Here is a 20,422-nt window from a genome sequence, read left to right on the forward strand (position 1 = left end):
GACGCGTCAGCTTCTAGAGTCAATTACATAATGTACATCAAGTAAGACGATACGAAATCCTAATAAATCGAGACATTATGTTTGGGAAAATTGCATGTATATTTGGAGAAAATAATAATTTGGTGCCCGAGATATGATCCTTTTCACTTAGATTTTTACCATTCGCTTTTCCGAAGATTACGTACAAAAGCCGATATTAAAATCGATCCATTCCTGTTGAATGTTTAATCATCATTACAAAGGAGCTGGGTTTGTTTCTATATTGGCTCTAAACCAATTGGCTATCTTTTAAATGCCTCTTTCCATGAATGCACCTGTCAACGCATGCTCCCACAGCATCATCCTGGGCTCTCACATGTCTCAGATCACAAGTCGCCTGCCTACTGCTCATTGATACATTGATTTTGTTTGAATGAGATCTATGTATACGTACGGCTTGATAGTCCTTAGGAGCCGTCAAACCGTGGACGTATCAAGGTCTCGATGGACGCTCGCTTGTGAAAACGCGGGAGCACTGATTGAGGTTATAATCTGCTGATAAAGTTTGGACACCTTTAATTTTTCGGGATCTGCAATGGCCCATGTAAGGATATCTGCTGTCAACACCATTAAACAGAAATACGATCAGCGCCGCGCCTCCGCACCCGTGCACGTGCACAATATGGTTGTCAAGGTAAACAGTTGTCGTGTAGTACTAGTCGTTTGCTTATGGTCTAAATGAGTACATCCGGACCCCTCGTATACACATGGTGGGTAGCACATGTCCTACGACAGGAACTGAGCAACCCAAGGGTGTTTTGGGGAAGAGTGTTGTCCTCTTCATCTGAATCTTTTTTGTAATATATTACATTATTTATCTTAGAGTGTCTGACATCAGCTACTGAATATACATTTAAAACCAACTATATAAATGCTACATACAATTAAAAATCACTCCTGATATAGTTTTACGAACATTTTAAAAATTAGCTGTATAACTAACTTACATTTATTGTATATTTTTTAATGTGACATTCATTAAAAATGAATACCACAGACACAGGGGCTAGTATCGTACTTACTATATATATATATGTATCTATCATGGTCATGTCGAGTCCAGCAATATCCATATCGTGACCGGGTATTCCTTGTATTATAGGTTAATGACTAAATATCGGGAAATATACCCGCCCGAGGTCGTTGCGAGGTAAATTGCATATTTTTTCAAATCATATTCACTTCTAATTCTAGAGACGCACACTCTCTTACAATTTTTTTAGAGACGAAATGTTTACATGTACTTCCATTTATGTCAGCAGATATGACGTCATTAAGGATATAATGTAGTTCCTAGACATTTGTAGGGTGGGTGTTTATATCTCGGTAAAAGTCCGGTTACTGTCGCTAGAGAATCTATAGGAAGACATCAAAGAAGGGAGAGGGCATCGTAATGAACCATGCATAAAAAAAATCCATAATTCGCCCGTTGCAGAATATTTTAAGAATTTTCGATTCAAACTTCCCTATTCACCTGCATTGAACTGAATTTAAACTTAAAAAAAAAATTATTTCAACAAATTTCAAAATTGCAAAGAAATATTACTGATATAATATTGATAATTAAGTATGTATTTGTTTGTTACTAATATAATAATAAACATGATGAAACATCTTTTTGCAAATTATTTCCCATATCAATTAACGCTCGACTAATATTAGCCCTCGGGCTCGGTGTTTCAGGTTGATATTGTGCGCGGCATGGAGAGAGTGCTGTATGTTCTATTCTTAATGTGATTGGTGTTGCTGTATTTGAGTGATCTCGCATTAACCTGTATAACGCTTGCTAATATACATGGCAAGTATTATTGGATTTGAGAGAGTATACAGAAGATTGCAGCACTATTCAACCTGCACATACATATCGTTCTGTCAAAGTTGAAGATAAGTGAAATGTATGATTTTAAAAACGTTGATTATCAATAATTCTATCCCGAGTCCAGCAGGGGTTTTAATTTTATTTTTTTTCAAATTATTTTCCACTAAAACTGTATTTTTTGACAAAATAAAGTAAATTTGAAAATTTTCAACTTCAAAATATTGTTGTACATATCCTCCATTTTTCATCTACATCAAATTTCTCTGGTGTAGCATACCTCCTTAATGTTGAAACAAGGTTGTATTAAAATGTGAAAAATTGAACACCATACATGTAGCAAAATTTCCTACTTTGAAACCAATGAAAATATGTGCACATTATTTGAATTAAATAGAAAAAACACTTCATATTTCAAAAATGATACACGTTGCATTAAAAACTTAATGAATTCCTCCACTTCTGTAGTGTAACAATGCCTTAATCACAATATATGCATAGATTCTCGTGAGTTATTATTGTACCAAAGATCTGCCTACTGAGCAGTGTCCAGATTTAGACCGTTGCGTCATAGACTTGATCTACCGAGGCTGTGGGGAGAGGTTCGTCTGTCCATTTCTCCCTGATTCCCGCACTGCACAGGGAAAATCTGTTTAAAGTGTTCAGGGTAATTAACTCTTGTGAAGAAAATACAGCAGAATAATTATCCACGAAATTTCTTTGATTATATACATTTACCAACGTTTGGTCAATAATGATCTTTTGCTGGTTCAATATTCATATATCCTAACAAAGAAACTCGTTTACGTCACAAAGACGATTGTTTTGTATAGGAAAATATTCGATCAACATAAATGAATATAAGGAGAAAATGTACAGGTTCTTTGTATTATAAGGGATGTGTTATAGTGGATATGTGTGAATGGTACATAGGGGTCTACCAAACAACCTTGACATGTATATTCCTTAATGAAAACATCTTTTTTATATAAGTTTGAATTTTGTCCATCTGTCATGTTTGTAGCACATAGCTTCGTTAAAACTGAATTTCATAATTTGTACCTCAGTATGATGTCATGAACCCAGTGATTTGTTAATAACCGCTACTCCAAGTAGAGTGCGTTCGAGACCGTCCTTTTTCGAATGAGTAAAAATTCCTGTTGATCCCGAACGCCGAGTATGCAACCCGAGAAGGGGTTCGAGGTGCAAGAACTCACACCACCTCTCGGTAGGTAGTGTGACCCACAGGCAATAATATCGCTTGGGTTAGAAACTCATCAATAGTAAATTCGGACCCAAGCGACATAATAGCCTGTGGTGTGGTCGAAGAACAAGAATACATGTATGTACATGCGCACATGATGATGTTCACGTTATATTCGCGACTCTAAGACACGAGAACAGCAGGGACGGTGGTCTCAAACGCACTCTTACAGTAAGCGTATTTACATGTGTGCATACAGTCAGAGGGAGAGGGGGGGGGGGGGGGGCAGTAAAACGTGTAAAGTGAGAAAATGAGGGCGAATTTCAATAAATGGATAGAAGTTGTGAGGACTGAATTGCAGTATGAGGACAAAATAATGTCCTCACAATTACGTCCTTATAAATGTGACCTACAGCATGTGAAATATGTAGATACAAAATATTAGCTTAGTGAGGACAAGTGGTGTGAGGACATGTCCTTACTAATATTCTCTCTCAAAAACATTTTTTCATAATTCGAAAGAGAGTATTAGATAAGCTTATATAGGTATCCCTATAGCTATATCTAACATAGTACGTTTTTGCCTTTATAATAATTATATGTGTGTATTCTCTTCTACACATTGTGAGGATGTCCTCACTTAGTAGGTTTGGTCGGCTAAAGAGAGATGAAATAAAAATTAATATTTATAATGTGGAACATGTCCACAAACAGAAATGAGTTGTACATGGGCAGTTAAAAACAATTCACATTATACCAAGAGTATTAATTTCTCCTTCATGCAGGTAGTTCTCTGAACAGAAAATATCTCGCGTCACAAACCTGCATGCATTGTAATTTCAGTATCCAAGATTCGATCGCACGGTGTGTTATATACGTATATATGTTCATGCACGTAAAACACGCACTATATATGACACTAGATACTCGTTTACTAGCTATTTTTATCAGATGAACGAACTATCATAACACAATATGTGAACTTTTATTTAAAACAAACAGTTACTGCGCAATATTTATATGCATCTCTGACAGATACATGTATGATTCTGTGTCCAAAGTACTTGAAATCCAGTGTACTAAAGAAATGGAAATAGGAATGCTTTGGAAAGTGAGTACATCTCTTAACTGTACTTATATCAAGCGAATTAAAAGATTTATTTCATTTTAAAAACTTAATTTAAAAATTTCACCCGTAATTGCTAAAACCTGTTGAGTCAAAGTTGTCTTCGCTAGTCATCAAATACCATTGTATGAATTTTGATGTTCGGCAGTTTGATAAAGTTACTGAAATTCACTATTCTGATCACATAATGCGTTTACGGTAGACGGCTGGCGTGATGTGACAATTTTACATGCACCGTGTGTTAGAGAGGCTTTATAAAGCTGTACAATCACGCCCTCCTTAAATAGAATTTACTTGACACCAGCAGCACAAATTATCTTGAAAAAAAAAATCTATCCATGCGCTTCCTGTAGGGTATTTCACTCCTGTCAAAAATTGACCAGCCCATCCTCTAGACTAACGTCACCGCATTAAGCGTGCTAACTTCTTTATCCTGTCACAAATTGACCAGCCCTTGGTTTACACCATCCTCTAGACTAACGTCACCGCATTAAGTGTGCTAACTTCTTTATCCTGTCACAAATTGACCAGCCCTTGGTTTACACCATCCTCTAGACTAACGTCACCGCATTAAGCGTGCTAACTTCTTTATCCTGTCACAAATTGACCAGCCCTTGGTTTACACCATCCTCTAGACTTACGTCACCGCATTCTTCATCCTGTCTCTGCTGACCAAGTCTCTGGTCTCATTAGAAATCAGTCCCGTGGGGATCCGGGTTAGAATAGGTTCTCAGTACCCCTTGCTTGTCGTAAGAGGCGACTAAATGGGTCGATCCTTCGGATGAAACAGCAAAAACCGAAGTGCCATGTCACAGCAGGTGTGGCACGATAAAGATCCCTCCCTGCTCAAAGCGCCATAAGCGCCGAGCATATGCCTAAATTTTGCAGCCCATCACCGGTAATGGTGACGTTTCCATATGAGTGAAATATTCGTGAGAGGGACGTTAAACAATATACAATCAATCTCATTAGAAATCAAGAACAACGGCCTTCTCTTCTAATGCCGAAAGCTTTGTTAAAGATAAATCGCTATATGTTTCAATGACTCGGGTTAGTTTCTTTTAAATAAAATAGAAGTGATCGCATTGAAATAGGTTTGAAAAAAAGTCTGATAATGTTAATAGAATGTTAGATTTAAAATGTTGAATCGTTATTATTTTCTGTTTAAATTTCGTGGTTTGAGAAAAATAACAAATAAGATATGTCATCACAAATGTATGACTTTTCCCTTTTTTAAACTTTTGATAAAAATGGCGGGAGGGGGGGATCTATAATTTTCCTTCCTGCAGAGTTCATAGTAATTACAAACCCTTAGTATAGAAAAATAAATAATGTTCTTCAATGTACTGAATGTTTCTTGAATAATTTTTTTTTTAACCTCAGAAACTAAGTGACATTTTCGGTAAACGAAATGCTTTATTTCTGAAATGGCACGAAACTGGTTGTGAATAGTCTCCTGGACTTAACATACAAGATTTGAATTAAAAAAAAAAACTGTTTTGAATCTTGAAAGTTTCACAATTTCAGGGGCCATATTAAACTCTTATAAAATAAAGATCTTTTCATCATTCATTGTTGTATAACAAAATAAATTTTAGACAAAATCATTTAACCATTATCATATAGGTTCAAACCTTATAAATGTCATTCCCATGTTTACGTTATTAACCTTGTATTTATTACGGGTTCATTTTTGGAAATTACAAAAGGTCAAAGACTAACTAAGTTTAGGGATATTCAGTATAATGACCAGTATAAAGAGAATGAAAGTAGAGAGAGAAAATCAGTAGGCCGCATACTGCAACAACAGAGGAAGTTATTAACTATAAACAGCTGTAAGGAGCTCTGCATATCTCTAAATTATTCATAACGGTAAAACTGGTTTTATTATGAAACTTGTAGCGTAAAGGCCTGGTTTGTTTCCTCATTTTGTGAGTTCAGCTTCGGAAACAGATCAAATCAATATAATATCGTTTTACCTCTATTTTGTTGGCAAAGGAGTTCTCTTGATTTTTTCCTTCTCGTGCACACAGACACAAAATTAAATTACAAAGGTGATGTATTTGTTAAATTCCCTTTATTTTCTTCTATCGACTAACAGAATCACAGTTCTTGTACATGTATAACAAGAGGCCCACAGGCCTTATCGTTCACCTGAGCACTAGTGAAAAATTATCACTACTCCCAAGGGATATGAAACTTAGAAAACATTTCCTGTTCTGAATATCTAAGCTAAATTTTAACATTCAGCATAAGTAGAAAACAAGATATGCTATTACAACTTCAATGGCCTCATAAGTGCATACACTGATGAAAGGCTTCAAACAATGTAATAGGTGTATTGACATTAAAAGATATGACTAATTTGGATCCATCCTAGAGTCAAAACCCTAGGTTGTGAAATTCACCATTTTTCTTGTACATCTTTCTCTGCTATTCCTTAGTATGCATTTAGATTTCATACAGTATCAGCAAACTTACACATCAACACTATATACTAAGTTTGGACCCACCCTGGGGTCAAAACCCCTACCCCGATGGCCATGAAATTTACAAATTTGGTAGAAGACTTCCTGCTTTACATCTTAATGCATTTAGTTTTTCTTAAACATGAGCGGTGTTAGAGAAAAAGATTTTTGAAAATTTGTCAATTTGGGGCAGTTTTTGCCCCGCCTCTAATGTCCAAGGGGTGCTGGAATCCTGAAATTTACGATTTATGTCCCCCTTGTCCAAAAAATGCTTCATACCAAATTTGAAAAGAATTGGAATGATAGTTATCAAGAAGAAGTTAAAAATGTCTATTGTTCACACATTTAATAACTGATCATTTTGGCCCCACCCTGATACCAAAAACCCTACCCCTGGGATCATCAAATTTACAATTTTGGTAAAGGACTACCTCTCTCTAAGTATCCATTTAGTTTCAATTAATATCAATAGCACCAAAGAAGATGTTATTTAAGTGTTTTGCACATAAACACTATATAGTAAGTTTGGCCTCACCCTGGGTTCAGAACCCCTACCACGGGGATCATGAAATTTAAAATTTTGGTAGGGGCCTTCCTGCTCTCCATCACCATGCATTAGTTTTTCTTACACGTGTGCGGTTCTTAAGAAGATTTTTTTAAATGGTCAATTTGGGGCAGTTTTTGCCCCGCCCCTAAGGCCCCAGGGGTGCTGGAGTCCTAAAATTTACAATTTATGTCACCCTTGTTCTAAAGATGCTTCATACCAAATTTGAAAAGAATTGCAATGATAGTTATCAAGAGGAATTAAGTTAAAAATGTTTAATTGTTAACGCACGACGACAACCAATTGCAATAGGTCATCTGAGTTTACTCAGGTGACCTAATAAAAATGAAATGCAATTTTAAAACAATTGATCGATTGTCCAACTTCTTGCAAAACAAGTTAATAGTCGCGTTTTATTTCATATACTAGTATTTTTAATTTTAGATGAATATTACAATAATTCATACACTTGTCTTTTTCGCTTTTTCTAAACGCTAGAAGTATGATATAGGGGGAAATCATAAAATCACGTTTTGAAAAACTGGAACTTCAATCAATCTTACCTTGCCAACTTGTGTAAAGGCAGAAATATGTTCATATATTGTTTATGGGGCAAGTTGGGATGAAATATGTTATGAACCACCAGCAGATACGTTAATGCTTGCCAAAATAAAGTTTAGGGTTCTCTAGCATGAATATATTGTGACCTTAAACTAACTTTGACAACAACAAAAAAACCAAAAAAAAAACCCGCAAACCACCTTAAAAATGTACATGTATAACAAAATGTATATCTAAAACTTTTGCACGCAAAATACTAGTACAACGTGTCTGATAAACATGTCTATTAGAAAAATTATCCTTAGTCGACTAAGAATAACAAAATGGTCGTGGACACCTGGTGCATGGTTAGAGCGCTCGCTTCGGAAGTCCCTCGGATGAGACCGTAAAACTGAGGCCCCGTGTTTCAAAAGGTGTGGCACAATAAAGATTCCTTCCTGCTCAAACGCCTAAAGTTTGCAGCCCTACACCGGCAATGGTGACGTCTCCATATGAGTGAAATATTCACATGAAGACCTATTCTAAATAGATGTTTATTCGGTATATACATACATACAAACATACATACATAAATACCAAAGATAACCCATGAAAGCTGATTTCCAATGGGGTCCTTTTGATGCATGGATGTTTGCGCTAGGGGTCATTTATAAATGTGGGAAGAAACCAGAGTACCCGGGAGAAACCGCCATACCCTCTCATATACAACCACTGCCTATCACGGGGGTCGAACTCGAGCCGCAGCGGTGAGAAGCGAGAGCGCTACCTCTGCGCTTCCCGGACACCCTAACTCTAACTCAGATCCCCACGGAATTAGAGCGCTCGACATAACTAATTAAAATTACAAACACAGGTAGCTATAGTACAGATATTCTCACATCATGTTTTAAAAAAAGGGGGCGCTTCACCTAAAGCTGTTGACGTCTCTCTAATGAGTGAAATATTCTCAAAGGGACGTAAAACACCGCGCCAACACTTTCTTCTGATCGGTAAATCTAGATATTGACCTCCACAGGTTAATTATATTGTAGGAGAACATTGTACTGAGATGCCGTGCTTTGGGAACCTGAGACAGGATTGTAGAACCTCCAAGATTTGATTGGGTTGAAAAAGTCATCCTAGCAACAACAAACCGAACACATTGTTCAACATCTACCAATGTCACTTAATGTAAATAATGCATAGATTAATACTATATCTATTGGTTAATGCAATGATTACAGACATTCTAGCTACACAATTGTGTGACGGCTGAATATAAGTGGGACCTAAACTAATGAAATCCTTCGTAACAAATCAAAATAAACAATCCCTCGGATGCAATACAAATGAAAGATTTTGCAATGCAAATGGAAATTATACAATGCAAACGAAAAATATATATAATACAAATGGAAAATATAGAATACAAATGGAAAATTATACAATACAAATGGAAAATATAGAATACAATTGGAAATTATACAATGCAAATGAAAAATTATACAATGCAAATGCAAAAGATCAAATATTGCAACGTTTGACATGCCATAACGTTCTCTCACCAGAGGGCGCGCTACGCAATCTTCACTTTCATGTTGTGGAGCGTAGCGTAACGCCCTCTGGTGAGAGATTGGTTAAACAACACAAAATCAATCAATCGGAAGTTCCAGGTGTGATTCTCGATCCCGACGCCTTTGTTTAACATAGATAGCGACAATTCCTTCTCTGAACAGTATACACTAAATTGATTGTATATTGTTTAACGTCACACTCGAGAATTTTTCACTCAAATATGGAGACGTCACCATTGCCGGTGTAACATTAAATAGTAGCCCCGTTGAAAAACGACCCCAGGGGACATTTTTCAACGATTATTTGATCAATTTTCAACGTTGAAAATTGACCCAGACCGTTGATTAACTACCTTCCCAAACGTGAAACTTTGACCCATGTTAAAAAATAACCCTTAGACATGGAATTATTTTCAAGATATCATTTCTGGTAGGGTCAAATTTCAACATTGGAAAATGACCCTCAATGAACAAATGTTTTCTGTACAGTCCACATCTCGGACTACAGTCCACATCTCGGACTACAATTCACATCTCGGACTACAGTCCACATCTCGGACAAGTGGCGGCGTCATGTTTCAACATAGAAAAATGACCTAAAATATACACAATGTTTCTTTGCAATCCATATCTCAGTCAGGTATATGTAGTTAGGGGTCATACACTGTATTTCAACATTAAAAGAATGCCCTAAATATACAAAAGATTTTTCGTACAGTCTATATCTAGGTCAAGTGGTGGGAGTTAAATTTCAACAATGAAAAATGACCCCAAATAAAAAAGAATGTTTCTCAAATACAATGATCCCCATAAATGCATGTATGGCGTGTAAAATGTTGTTATATTCGATAATTTTGTGATGTATCAATATCTTGTTAAGTATGTTCAATATCTTGTGATGTATATTCAATATCTTGTGATGTATATTCGATATGCAAGGTGAAAATAACGAACAGTGATCAATCTCATAACTCCTACAAGCAATACAAAATAGATACCGGTAGTTGGGATGCACATTATTTATCTTGTGATGACCTGCCCTAAACTCAGGACTCTGGGATTTAAAATTCTAAATTTTGGTACATCCCATTCTCTATATATGCATTTAGCTTTAACATAGTATCAGCAATATTAATTCCTTCAAATGATAAAGAAATTTAATCACTATGGTCATTTTTGCCCCACCCTGGAACCAAAAATCCTACCCTGGGATCACGAAATTTACAATTTTGGCAAAGGGTTTCCTGTTCCATTCAGTTTCAATTTCATATCATTAACATTGAAGAAGACGTTACTCTTGCATCATCGGATGCTTTCGCTATTTCCATCCAATGTTGTGTAAATCATAATATCATTATATTTCTTATTTAAGGTATTATATCAAATAAACCAAATGTTTCCAGAAATCTGTGATTTTTTGTTGTTGTTAAAATCTATTGTTTTCCCCCAAATGATTAATTTCAACATACATATATTCATTGGTCATATTTTTTGTCGGTGCAATCTTGTATAATGAATTCTTAAACATGGCATTGTTTGTTTTGTCATTTCTTGTTTAAAATAAAAGTTATTGACTGCCTTCAGAAATCTGTGACATTTTTGTGTAAAAATCAGTCGTTTTCCCCAAAATGAGGAATTCAAATATGTTTATTGGTCATATTTGTTCCCAGTGAAATCTTATACAGTGAATTCTAAAATATGGAATTGTTTGTTTTGTTATTTCTTGTCTAATATAAAAGTTATTAATTGTTTCAAAAAATCTATGATTTTTGTTGTTGTTGTTTCATTATTCCCCAAAATTCAGAGAACGTATGAAAATCAATTTAAAGATGGCTGAAATTGGTGACACTAGTCGCAATTGATCAGAATAACAGTAAAATAGAGTGTATTGACAAATTTTGGCCCTTAATGTCCCTCGTCCTTTCGTTTGCCTGGTAAATCTCGTTCTCTCTCTCTCTCTCTCTCTCTCTCTCTCTCTCTCTCTCTCTCTCTCATCCATTTTAAACATTTACATTATGTATGCAACATTTAAATGGCTGTAAAACTGACCCCATTACTGATAATAATTTAACGTTGATCACTTTTCAACGACGGTTTTGATCAAAATTTTACGTTAACTTTGAGTTGGAGTTGTTTTTCAACGGGATCACTATTAATGTCACACCGGTGTAGGGTTGCAAAAATTTAGGCCTATGGTCGGCGCTTACGGCCTTTGAGCAGGGAGGGATCTTTATCGTGTCACACCTGCTATGACACGGGACTTCGATTTTTCCAGTCTCACCCGAAGGGCCGCCCCATTATGACAAGCAAGGGGTACTGACGACCTATTCAAACCCGCATCCCCATGGGAACTAAACGTTACATGTGGAAGTGAAAGTCGTTACGTCTTGAGTGGAAAATTCTCGAATCAAAAAAATAGTTATGAATTATGGGAGACCAGACACTGTAATCAATATTGATTTATATTAAATATTCTGTAATGTTGGATTACCAGCACCTTATTTCCAATTCAGTGACCTTGAGCTATCTTTTATGAGCTATCTCCCTTGAGAAGAAATAAAATATTAGATTATAATCCAATAACGCCCGCAATTTTCTTCATAAAATATTAGTAGTGGATATCGGTGATGGTTTATTAAAAGTCATCTCTTTTTAAAAAAAACTTTTTAATCAGTAATTCTCGTCGGGCCTAGATAATATTAATAATAATAGGCAGCAGTTAATCACAGGGTTTAAAATGTGAAATCCCTTCGGTAATTCCTTTAAAAAAAGATTAAAAGATTTCATCAATGATTTGCCGATTCGGTAATGAAATATTAGGTTTTAGTATTGTATACTGAAAATACATATCATATATTGAAATGCCAAACTTTATTTTTTGATTAGATTACGTTTATATTTATAAAAATAAAGCAAGAAAGAAATAAAAAGACTGCATGTATAGACTTTTTTCTCGAGCACTCGCTTCGTGTGCAGGGTGTTCGCGGGTTCGATCTCTGCAGCTGTGGTCTGAGTCATTCAATCAGATACATGTAGCATCTGTTACCCTGTCAAGCGTTCGATTGATTGTATATTAATTAACGTCCCTCTCGAGAATGTTTCACTCATATGGAGACGTCACCATTGCCAATGAGGGGCTGCAAAATTTAGGTATATGCTCGGCGCTTATGGCCTTTGAGCAGGGAGGGATCTTCATCGTGCCACACCTGCTGTGACACGGGGCCTCGGTTTTTACGGTCTCATCCAAAGGACCGCCCCCATTTAGTTGCCTCTTACGACAAGCAAAGGGTACTGAGAAGCTATTCTAACCCGGATTCCCGCGGATTTAAAGCGTTCTACATAACTAATTAAAATATCAAGCACAGGTGGCTATAGTACAGGTATTCTCACATCTTGTTGTGATTGCATGGGTTAAAAAAAAAGTCGCTTCATCTAAAGTTAGTGACGTCTCTCTGATGAGTGAAATATTCTCAAAGGGACGTAAAACAACACGCACTCCGGTCAATCTAGTTATTGACTCCATAGGTAAATTGTATTGTAGGAGAACATTGTACTGAGCTACCGTGCTTTGGGAACCTGAGACAGGATTGTAGAACCTCCGAGAAAATTTGATTGGGTTGAAAAAGTCATCCTAGCAACCACAAACCGAGCACATTGTTCAACATCTACCAATGTCACTTAATGTAAATAATGCATAGATTAATACCATATTTATTGGTTAATTCAATGATTACAGACATTCTAGCAACACAATTGGGGAAAGTATGCCCCACATGGAGAGTTTCTACAAGACGTATTTGGTAAACCTGGGGTGAATAGATGGGTCACACCAGAGAAACCTGTTACTAGATATTTTACATGCAGGTCATTCCTCCATAGAATATAGTTCGCACTCGATTTTCGTGAAATAAGAAATTAACCTGCATCCATAGACAAAGCACTTATACCAAGTATAAGGTGTATGAATTTCTCCATAAAAGGCAAGGTATGAGAAGGGCGCCCTATTCCGCCCATTTCTTCATTTAAATTACAAGCCATACAGACTGAAAATCGTGAAAGATGATGTCAAAAGAAACATGAACGCAAGTGATTAAACTCGCAGAGTGTTACGGAATTTAGCATATTTAGGGGTTCAGAAGTTTTTGAAAATGTTAAATATATTTTGCTTGGTATTTTATATATTAATGTCCCGTCGAAAATCCTTCACTCATATTGAGACGTCATCAGCTGTAGATGAAGTGCCACAAATGTAGACGTTAAGTTTGACGCGGGCCTTGCACGTGCGGGGCTGGAACTCAAGAAATCCCGGTTACAAAGCGAAGACTGTACCTTTAATTTACCGCGACCGGTCATTTTGCTTGGAAAACATTAATCACACGTCTAAATGCACCTATGTATCATTCCGCAGCTGATATTGGTGTACAAGATATGTACGTTTTAGAGGTTGACCACTGTACTCTATATTTTCCGAAGCAACGTTTGCTTTAATTAAATGTATCAATGTTTGACAAAATGAGGAAAGGATCAGATCAGGTTGTCCGGCTCTGGTTTTAGTCTTTATACAAAGTTTACCCATAATCGTTCTCTATAGAGTGTGTCACTAAGGCTGAGTTAATGTATTTGATTGTTTTTAATGCCTGTAGTATGAAGACATAGACATAAACTTTTAATAGACCTTACAATGATGTCCTAGCATGATGCATGTATTGTTGACGCAGTTTGAGCTCTACATGATATCACCAACAATTCTTTCCCAAAGACATTCTGGACAGGCAAACACAACACAAGTATTATACATGTATCACATTCCCCCTTTGGGAGGGGGGGGGGGGGGTCACACATGCAATGCCCCGTCGGGTAACACAGAAATAAATGATTATTATACTTGGAGGAGGTGGATGACGAGGGTTGTTCCACTTGATTGCATTTGTATACTGAGAATTTACAATTTTTATGCCTTTCATATAACGAATGGATAAATTTTAAAACTAGATTATTTAAGGATAATATACTCATGATTATATGAAATATGAAAAAGGGTGTTGAAAATGCGAGAAAAAAAAGCCTAAAAATAAAAGTGCTGCTGCGTGAGGCGGATTCGAACCATGGCAAAAAACAATCGCCGCGTATACTGCTAGCGGTGCAGCTTACTGAGATAACCACAGCATATACTGCCAACGGTCAGCTGACTGAGCTATTCTAAGCACGATTAATACCCGTGTAAATAGGAACCAGGTTTTTAAAAACAGTTCCCCTATATTTGGTCGTCAGTTTTTCGACCCCAACTTAAGGCAGGGGTGCCCCTAAAAATACTATTGTAAATTGTTCTTAAGATTGTAACCTATCAAAATATCAGCGAAAAATTAAAATCTTAGAGGCTTAACTGCCTTGAAGGACTTTAAAGCCAAATCCATGTCAAAATCGGTGTTTAAATGGGGGAAATGCTGTTTAGGCCAACTTTGAAGGTTATTTTCAACATTGTAGATGATAAATTATAGATTGGAAATGAAAATATATATGTACGACAGAAAATAACTAAAGAAACTTGATATGCAATGTGATTTTTTCCAAAAAATAGTTCTTCTCTATAAGTCTTTTCTTTTGGTACCCTGAATTTATCCTATCGAATTTTTATTAACTTTGTAAGCTTCCTGTCATCCCATGGCATTTGTTAAAGTTGATGTATACGTGTATGATGATATACATGAACATGTTTGTCCATGTTGATTTCTCATTATTGAGGTCCTTTAAGGTCCTAAGTTTACCCTCTTCATTAACCTGGTCACCCTCAAGGCCTCTTGTTTGTTTTGCTGTTTTCCGCCACACTCAACAATTTTTCAGTTATCTGGTGGCGCCCAGTTTTTATTGGTCGAAGAGAGAACCCAGATACAATGTACCTGGGAAGAGACCACCGACCTTCCGAAAGTAAACTTGGAAACTTTCTCACTTACCGGCGCGAGTGGGATTCAAACCCCGCCCTCTTGTTAAACAAATCAAGTAAATAGAGGTCATGCACCGTTCCCGATGCATGATTGGAAGTTTACATCAGTAGATACCTGTATCTTGCAAATTTAATGTAGGACTTAAATTTCAGGATTATAGTCAATTTATTATTGGAAATTAATTTCAGGGTAGGTCAATACATAATACATATTTTATTGGGATTCAATGTATTTTTGGATTTTAATTTAAAAACGGGTCAAAATATATATTTAGAATTTAATTTCAAGAAGAATCAATATATATATATATATATATATATATATATATATATATATATATAATGAATTTAGTTTTAGGACAGATCAATATATATTTTGATATAATTTCAAGACGGGTAAAAATACATTTTGAATTTAACTTCAAAACAGGTCAATAAATACAGTATTTAGAACTTAATTTCACGATCGGTCAATAAATATTTGGAATTTACTTGGTCATTCTTAGTGGAATCTTAACTACTAGCCGGTGGGTAGACAAAAGTATGCAGTCGGTGCAGTTGCCATTAATGTAGAAGCATAGGCGAGGCGAGGAATGCGTTATTCAGCAGGACAATGCGTGCACACACACGATCGACAAGACTGACTCAAAATGTCCTTGAAACAAATGACTTTAGCGATCTTGATTGGTCCGCTATGCCCCCGGACTTAAAATTATTTGGACAAGCTAGGAAGACGTGTGTGCAGCCACCAGCCTCAGTCTCAGAATCTGCAAGAACTTAGAAGGCATTGTTGGAAAAGTAACAGAAAATTCCCCAAAGCCACCGGTAATTTTGTCTGTAATAATAATAGTAGAAATCTACGTTTCTACTTTTTAGCTCACCTGAGCCGAAGGCTCAAGTGAGCTTTTCTGATCAAAACTTTCCGTTGCCCGTCGTTGTCATTAGTAAACGTTTCCCCTACAAAGGGAGAATATTGCAAAAATAGGGTGGGTCATTTAAAAGTCTTTTTCTCAAGAACCACTGAACCAGAGGAACTGAAATTTACATGAAAGCTTCCTGACATAGTGCAAATTCCAGTTTATTAAAATCATGGCCCTCGGGAGTAGGATGGGGCCACAATAGGGGATGAAAGTTTTACATGCAAATATGTACGAAAATCTTTTTCTCAAGAATCACTGGGTCAGGAAAGTAGAAATTTACGTGAAAGCGTCCTGACATTGTGCATATTCAAATTTGTCAAAATCATGCCCCCCCCCCCCCTCTCGGAACAGGATGGGGCCACAATAGGGAATCAAAGTTTTACATACAAATGTGTTGTGAGAAACTCTTTAAAAAATATTCTCAAGAACCACTGTACTAGGAAAGTACAAATTTACATGAAAGTTCCTTGATATAGTGCAGATTCAAGTTTGTTAAAATCATGGTCCCCGGGGTTAGGATGCAGCCAGTATATGGGATCTAAGTCTAAATATATCGGGAAAATCATTAAAAATCTTATTCTGGAGAATCACTGGACCAGAAAAGTTTACATTTACATGAAAGTTTTCTTACATAATGCAGATTCAAGTTTGTTAAAATCATGGTCTCCAGGGTGTAGGATGGGGCCACAATAGAGGATCAAAGATTTACATACTAATATATGTAGAAAATCTTTACAAATCTTCTTCTCAAGATTCAATGGGCCAAAGAAGTTTACATATACATGAAAGCTTCCTGACATAGTGCAGATTCAAGTTTGCCCCCCGGGGGTGGGGTAGGTTGGGGTCACAATAGGAACCAAAGTTTTACATGCGAATATATATGGGAAATCTTTAGATATGGGCCAAGGTGGCTCAGGTGAGCGATGTGACCCATGGGCCTCTTGTTAGAAACAGTTCTTGCATTCTCCATGAACAAACCCCGTACAATGGCACTTCTCCGGGACTAACCCCCCCCCCCCCCCTCTAGCTTGCTCCCTGATGACCAAAGCACCTCGTAGTACCAAAAATAATATCACAATGAAATACACAAACCATTGTTGAATAACTATCCTAAATTCATAATCATTCTTGTAGAATTACTCGTCAAATTACATCAGATGTTTCAAACAATTTAATCAAATTAAATAAAAATGAAAGTACCGGGTATTTTATATTCATTGTAAAATATTACAAATGTCAAGAAAATTGAGACATTTTTCGCATTATTCATTATCTTATTATTACATGCAAGGTGAATATAACGAACAGTGATCAATCTCATAACTCCTATAAGCAATACAAAATAGATAGTTGGGCAAACACGGACCCCTGGACACACCAGAGGTGGGATCAGGTGCCTAGGAGGAGTAAGCATCCCCTGTTGACCGATCACACCCACCGTGAGTCCTATATCTTGATCAGGTAAACGGAGTTATCCGCAGTCAAAATCAGTGTGCCAAGAACAGCTTTACAATCGGTATGAAACACGTCAGACAGCATTTGACCCAATGCGAGGTTGTACTGACGAAGTAGATCGTTATAACGACCATAGAATTTGCGAAATGCTGACTTCAATCGAGACTGTTGAAACACCTGTACCATCAACTTGTTTGTCAGTAGCTTACCTCGATTTAAAAACTGACTATACCCAGAACAAGCTCTTGCATATTGAATCAGTTGAGATATATAAACACCATATGCAGGTGGTAATGGAATATTGCTACATAAATATGGGAAGTTGACGACGGAGAAGCTGAAATCATCCCGTTTGTCATACAGTTGAGTTGTCAGTTTGTCGTTAATGTCTACTTTCATTAAAATATCTAAGTATGAAGCAGAAGTGGACGACTCTGTGGTGTCCTTTATTTCGAGCTCAAAGGGATATATCAAATCGACATATGAATGAAAGCTATTATTGTTAATAGACAAAACGTCATCAATATATCTAAATGTCGAATTGAAGGCCACAGCGAGAGATTTTTTCTTCTCGCTTAGAAGTTTTTTTTTAATAAATTCTGCTTCATATGAATATAGAAACAGGTCAGCAAACATAGGAGCACAATTCGTGCCCATGGCAATTCCAACAGACTGCTGTAAGACCTGATCACCAAAGACCACGAAGATATTGTCAATGAGGAACTCTAGCATATTGTTTATTTCAACTTCAGAGTACTTGTGCGTGGAATCAAAGTGGTGTTTAACAAAGTAAGTTTTTGAATGACTGATCACTAGATATGAATATTTCCGTTTTTGTTGAAGAAGCAACTGTCTATGATGTCAAAAAGTATAGTCTTCAATTTATCGTGAGGAATGGTCGTGTATAGTGTTGAAAAGTCATAGGTTTTAATGTTATTGATTTGGGAAAAATTCTGCGATTCCAAGTTTACTAAAAGTTCTTTAGAATGTTTTAGAATCCACATTTAATTAACACCACTTCTGGCATATGTAGTCGCACAGTAAGTTTGAATTTTCTCCTTCACAGCTGTTAATATTTTCATGAGGAGCAAAGATAGGGGCTTGGTAGAGCACTTACTGGATCCAGCAATGTATCTTTGTTTGTAAGGGTTTTTATGTAGTTTAGGAATCCAGTATAGATACGGTAATTCATATTCATTCGACCCATTGACTGGGATATTAAATGTGTCTAAAACTGAAGCATGGTTTTGAAGAATTTCATCTTTTGAAAGGGCAGTTGGAGTATAAGTATGATTACCAAAAGTGGAATTAATGCCAAGTTCGTTTAAAATACATTTGTAACAATGAGCCTTACAAACAAAGACAATGTTGTTACTAGTTTTGTCAGCTGGAACCAAAACATATTCCTCATGTAACCTATTTAATTCTTTTATCACTTCTGGCTTACTAAACACAGAAGGATAGATGGTACGTACTTTTGTTTTCATGTGTCTAATGCGGGATTTTAATATCCCTCTTATGCTTTTAGCCCATTCTGACATTGTATCAAGTTCTTCTTTTTCATATTTAGCCCATCGTCTGACATAATCTTCGACAGAATTCAGAATAGAGATGAAGTTCTGTCGCCAATTAAAAGACCGAAGTTCTCTGTATTTAGGAACTTTTATAATAAGTGATTTGAGGTCATTTTCAACTACATGTAAATCAACATCACCAGTAATGACATGTCCAGCTGGACTATAGTTGAAAGAAGATGAACAAGAACATGTTTGTGGATTACGTATAAGATGGTCTATATCTAGGCACTGCAAAGTTTGTTTATAATTAAAAAGTTTGGATGCAATAGTAGAAGTATAGCCGTAAGAAATACAGGGTGTAGACTTGAACTTGAAATAAGTTGGAATACACGACTGAACCCTTTTATGACGACGAATGTTGCTGATGTTGACGGCATCTATTCCTTTGTTTGTAAATTTGAGCTTAAGGAACTGGCGGCATGATTTGGAAGGAATATCATCCATGGTCCATGCTGGTTTATAGAGCCTGTGGTAGGCAACATCCATAACCATAGAGTTCAGTCTATATTCAGGTGTTGAAAAATCCAAGTATAGACTAGCCATAGCTTCTTCAAATAACGTGTGTAAAACTCTCAATGGAATAGAGTAAAGTTTTGTACGAATATGATGTGGTCCTAATTGTCTGTTGACGTAAGGCAAAAGTGAATCAAACGTGACATCATTTATACTTGGTCTTTTATATGAACGATGTCCATGACTGCGTTTCCGTCTTTGGGTATTGGGAAAGAGTCCCATCACATTCACGTTATTTCCTTGGGGACTAGTCAAATTTCCCACATCATATACATTATCATTGCATCCATATGGAAAATTGGAAACGCAGTGCCTAGGGTCCTGATCCAGTGATCTTCTCGTTGTCTACGAAAAGGGGTGCTTAATGTTGGATTGTTTGTGTGATGGTAATTTTTTTTCTAAAATCCTTACCCTCATGGACAAGATGGAGTGGTCCGGTGTATTAAAATGTTTGTAAAGAAGTTGGTTACCACCATTATTAATTTGAAATATGTGCCCCGATATTCTTTTATTAAGTGAACCCTTGGTTTCTCCCACATAAATTAAGCCACACAGGTTACACTCAATGGCGTAGACAACGTTAGAAGAGTTACAAGTCAGATTATCAAAAGTTTTGGTACAGAAACTACGTCCAGTTAGATTACTACTAAATGAATGTCTATATGTATTATCATTATTATTATATGTATTATCATTATTATTACA

General features: G+C 36.4%; 1 protein-coding gene across 1 annotated transcript in view; it reads left to right on the forward strand.

The window, feature by feature from the left end:
- The first annotated feature begins 322 nt into the window (after positions 1–322).
- LOC125646018 (calmodulin-A-like) overlaps positions 323–20,422 on the forward strand; it is a 50,203-nt gene continuing 30,103 nt past the window's right edge. The window contains exon 1 of the mRNA XM_048872128.2: positions 323–673. Coding sequence (XP_048728085.1) covers positions 575–673 — 99 coding nt within the window. The 5' untranslated portion in view covers positions 323–574. The remainder of the gene's footprint in view (positions 674–20,422) is intronic.

This window comes from Ostrea edulis, chromosome 6 (genome assembly GCF_947568905.1).
Source record: "Ostrea edulis chromosome 6, xbOstEdul1.1, whole genome shotgun sequence".
In the NCBI taxonomy this organism is placed as follows: Eukaryota; Metazoa; Mollusca; class Bivalvia; order Ostreida; family Ostreidae; genus Ostrea; species Ostrea edulis.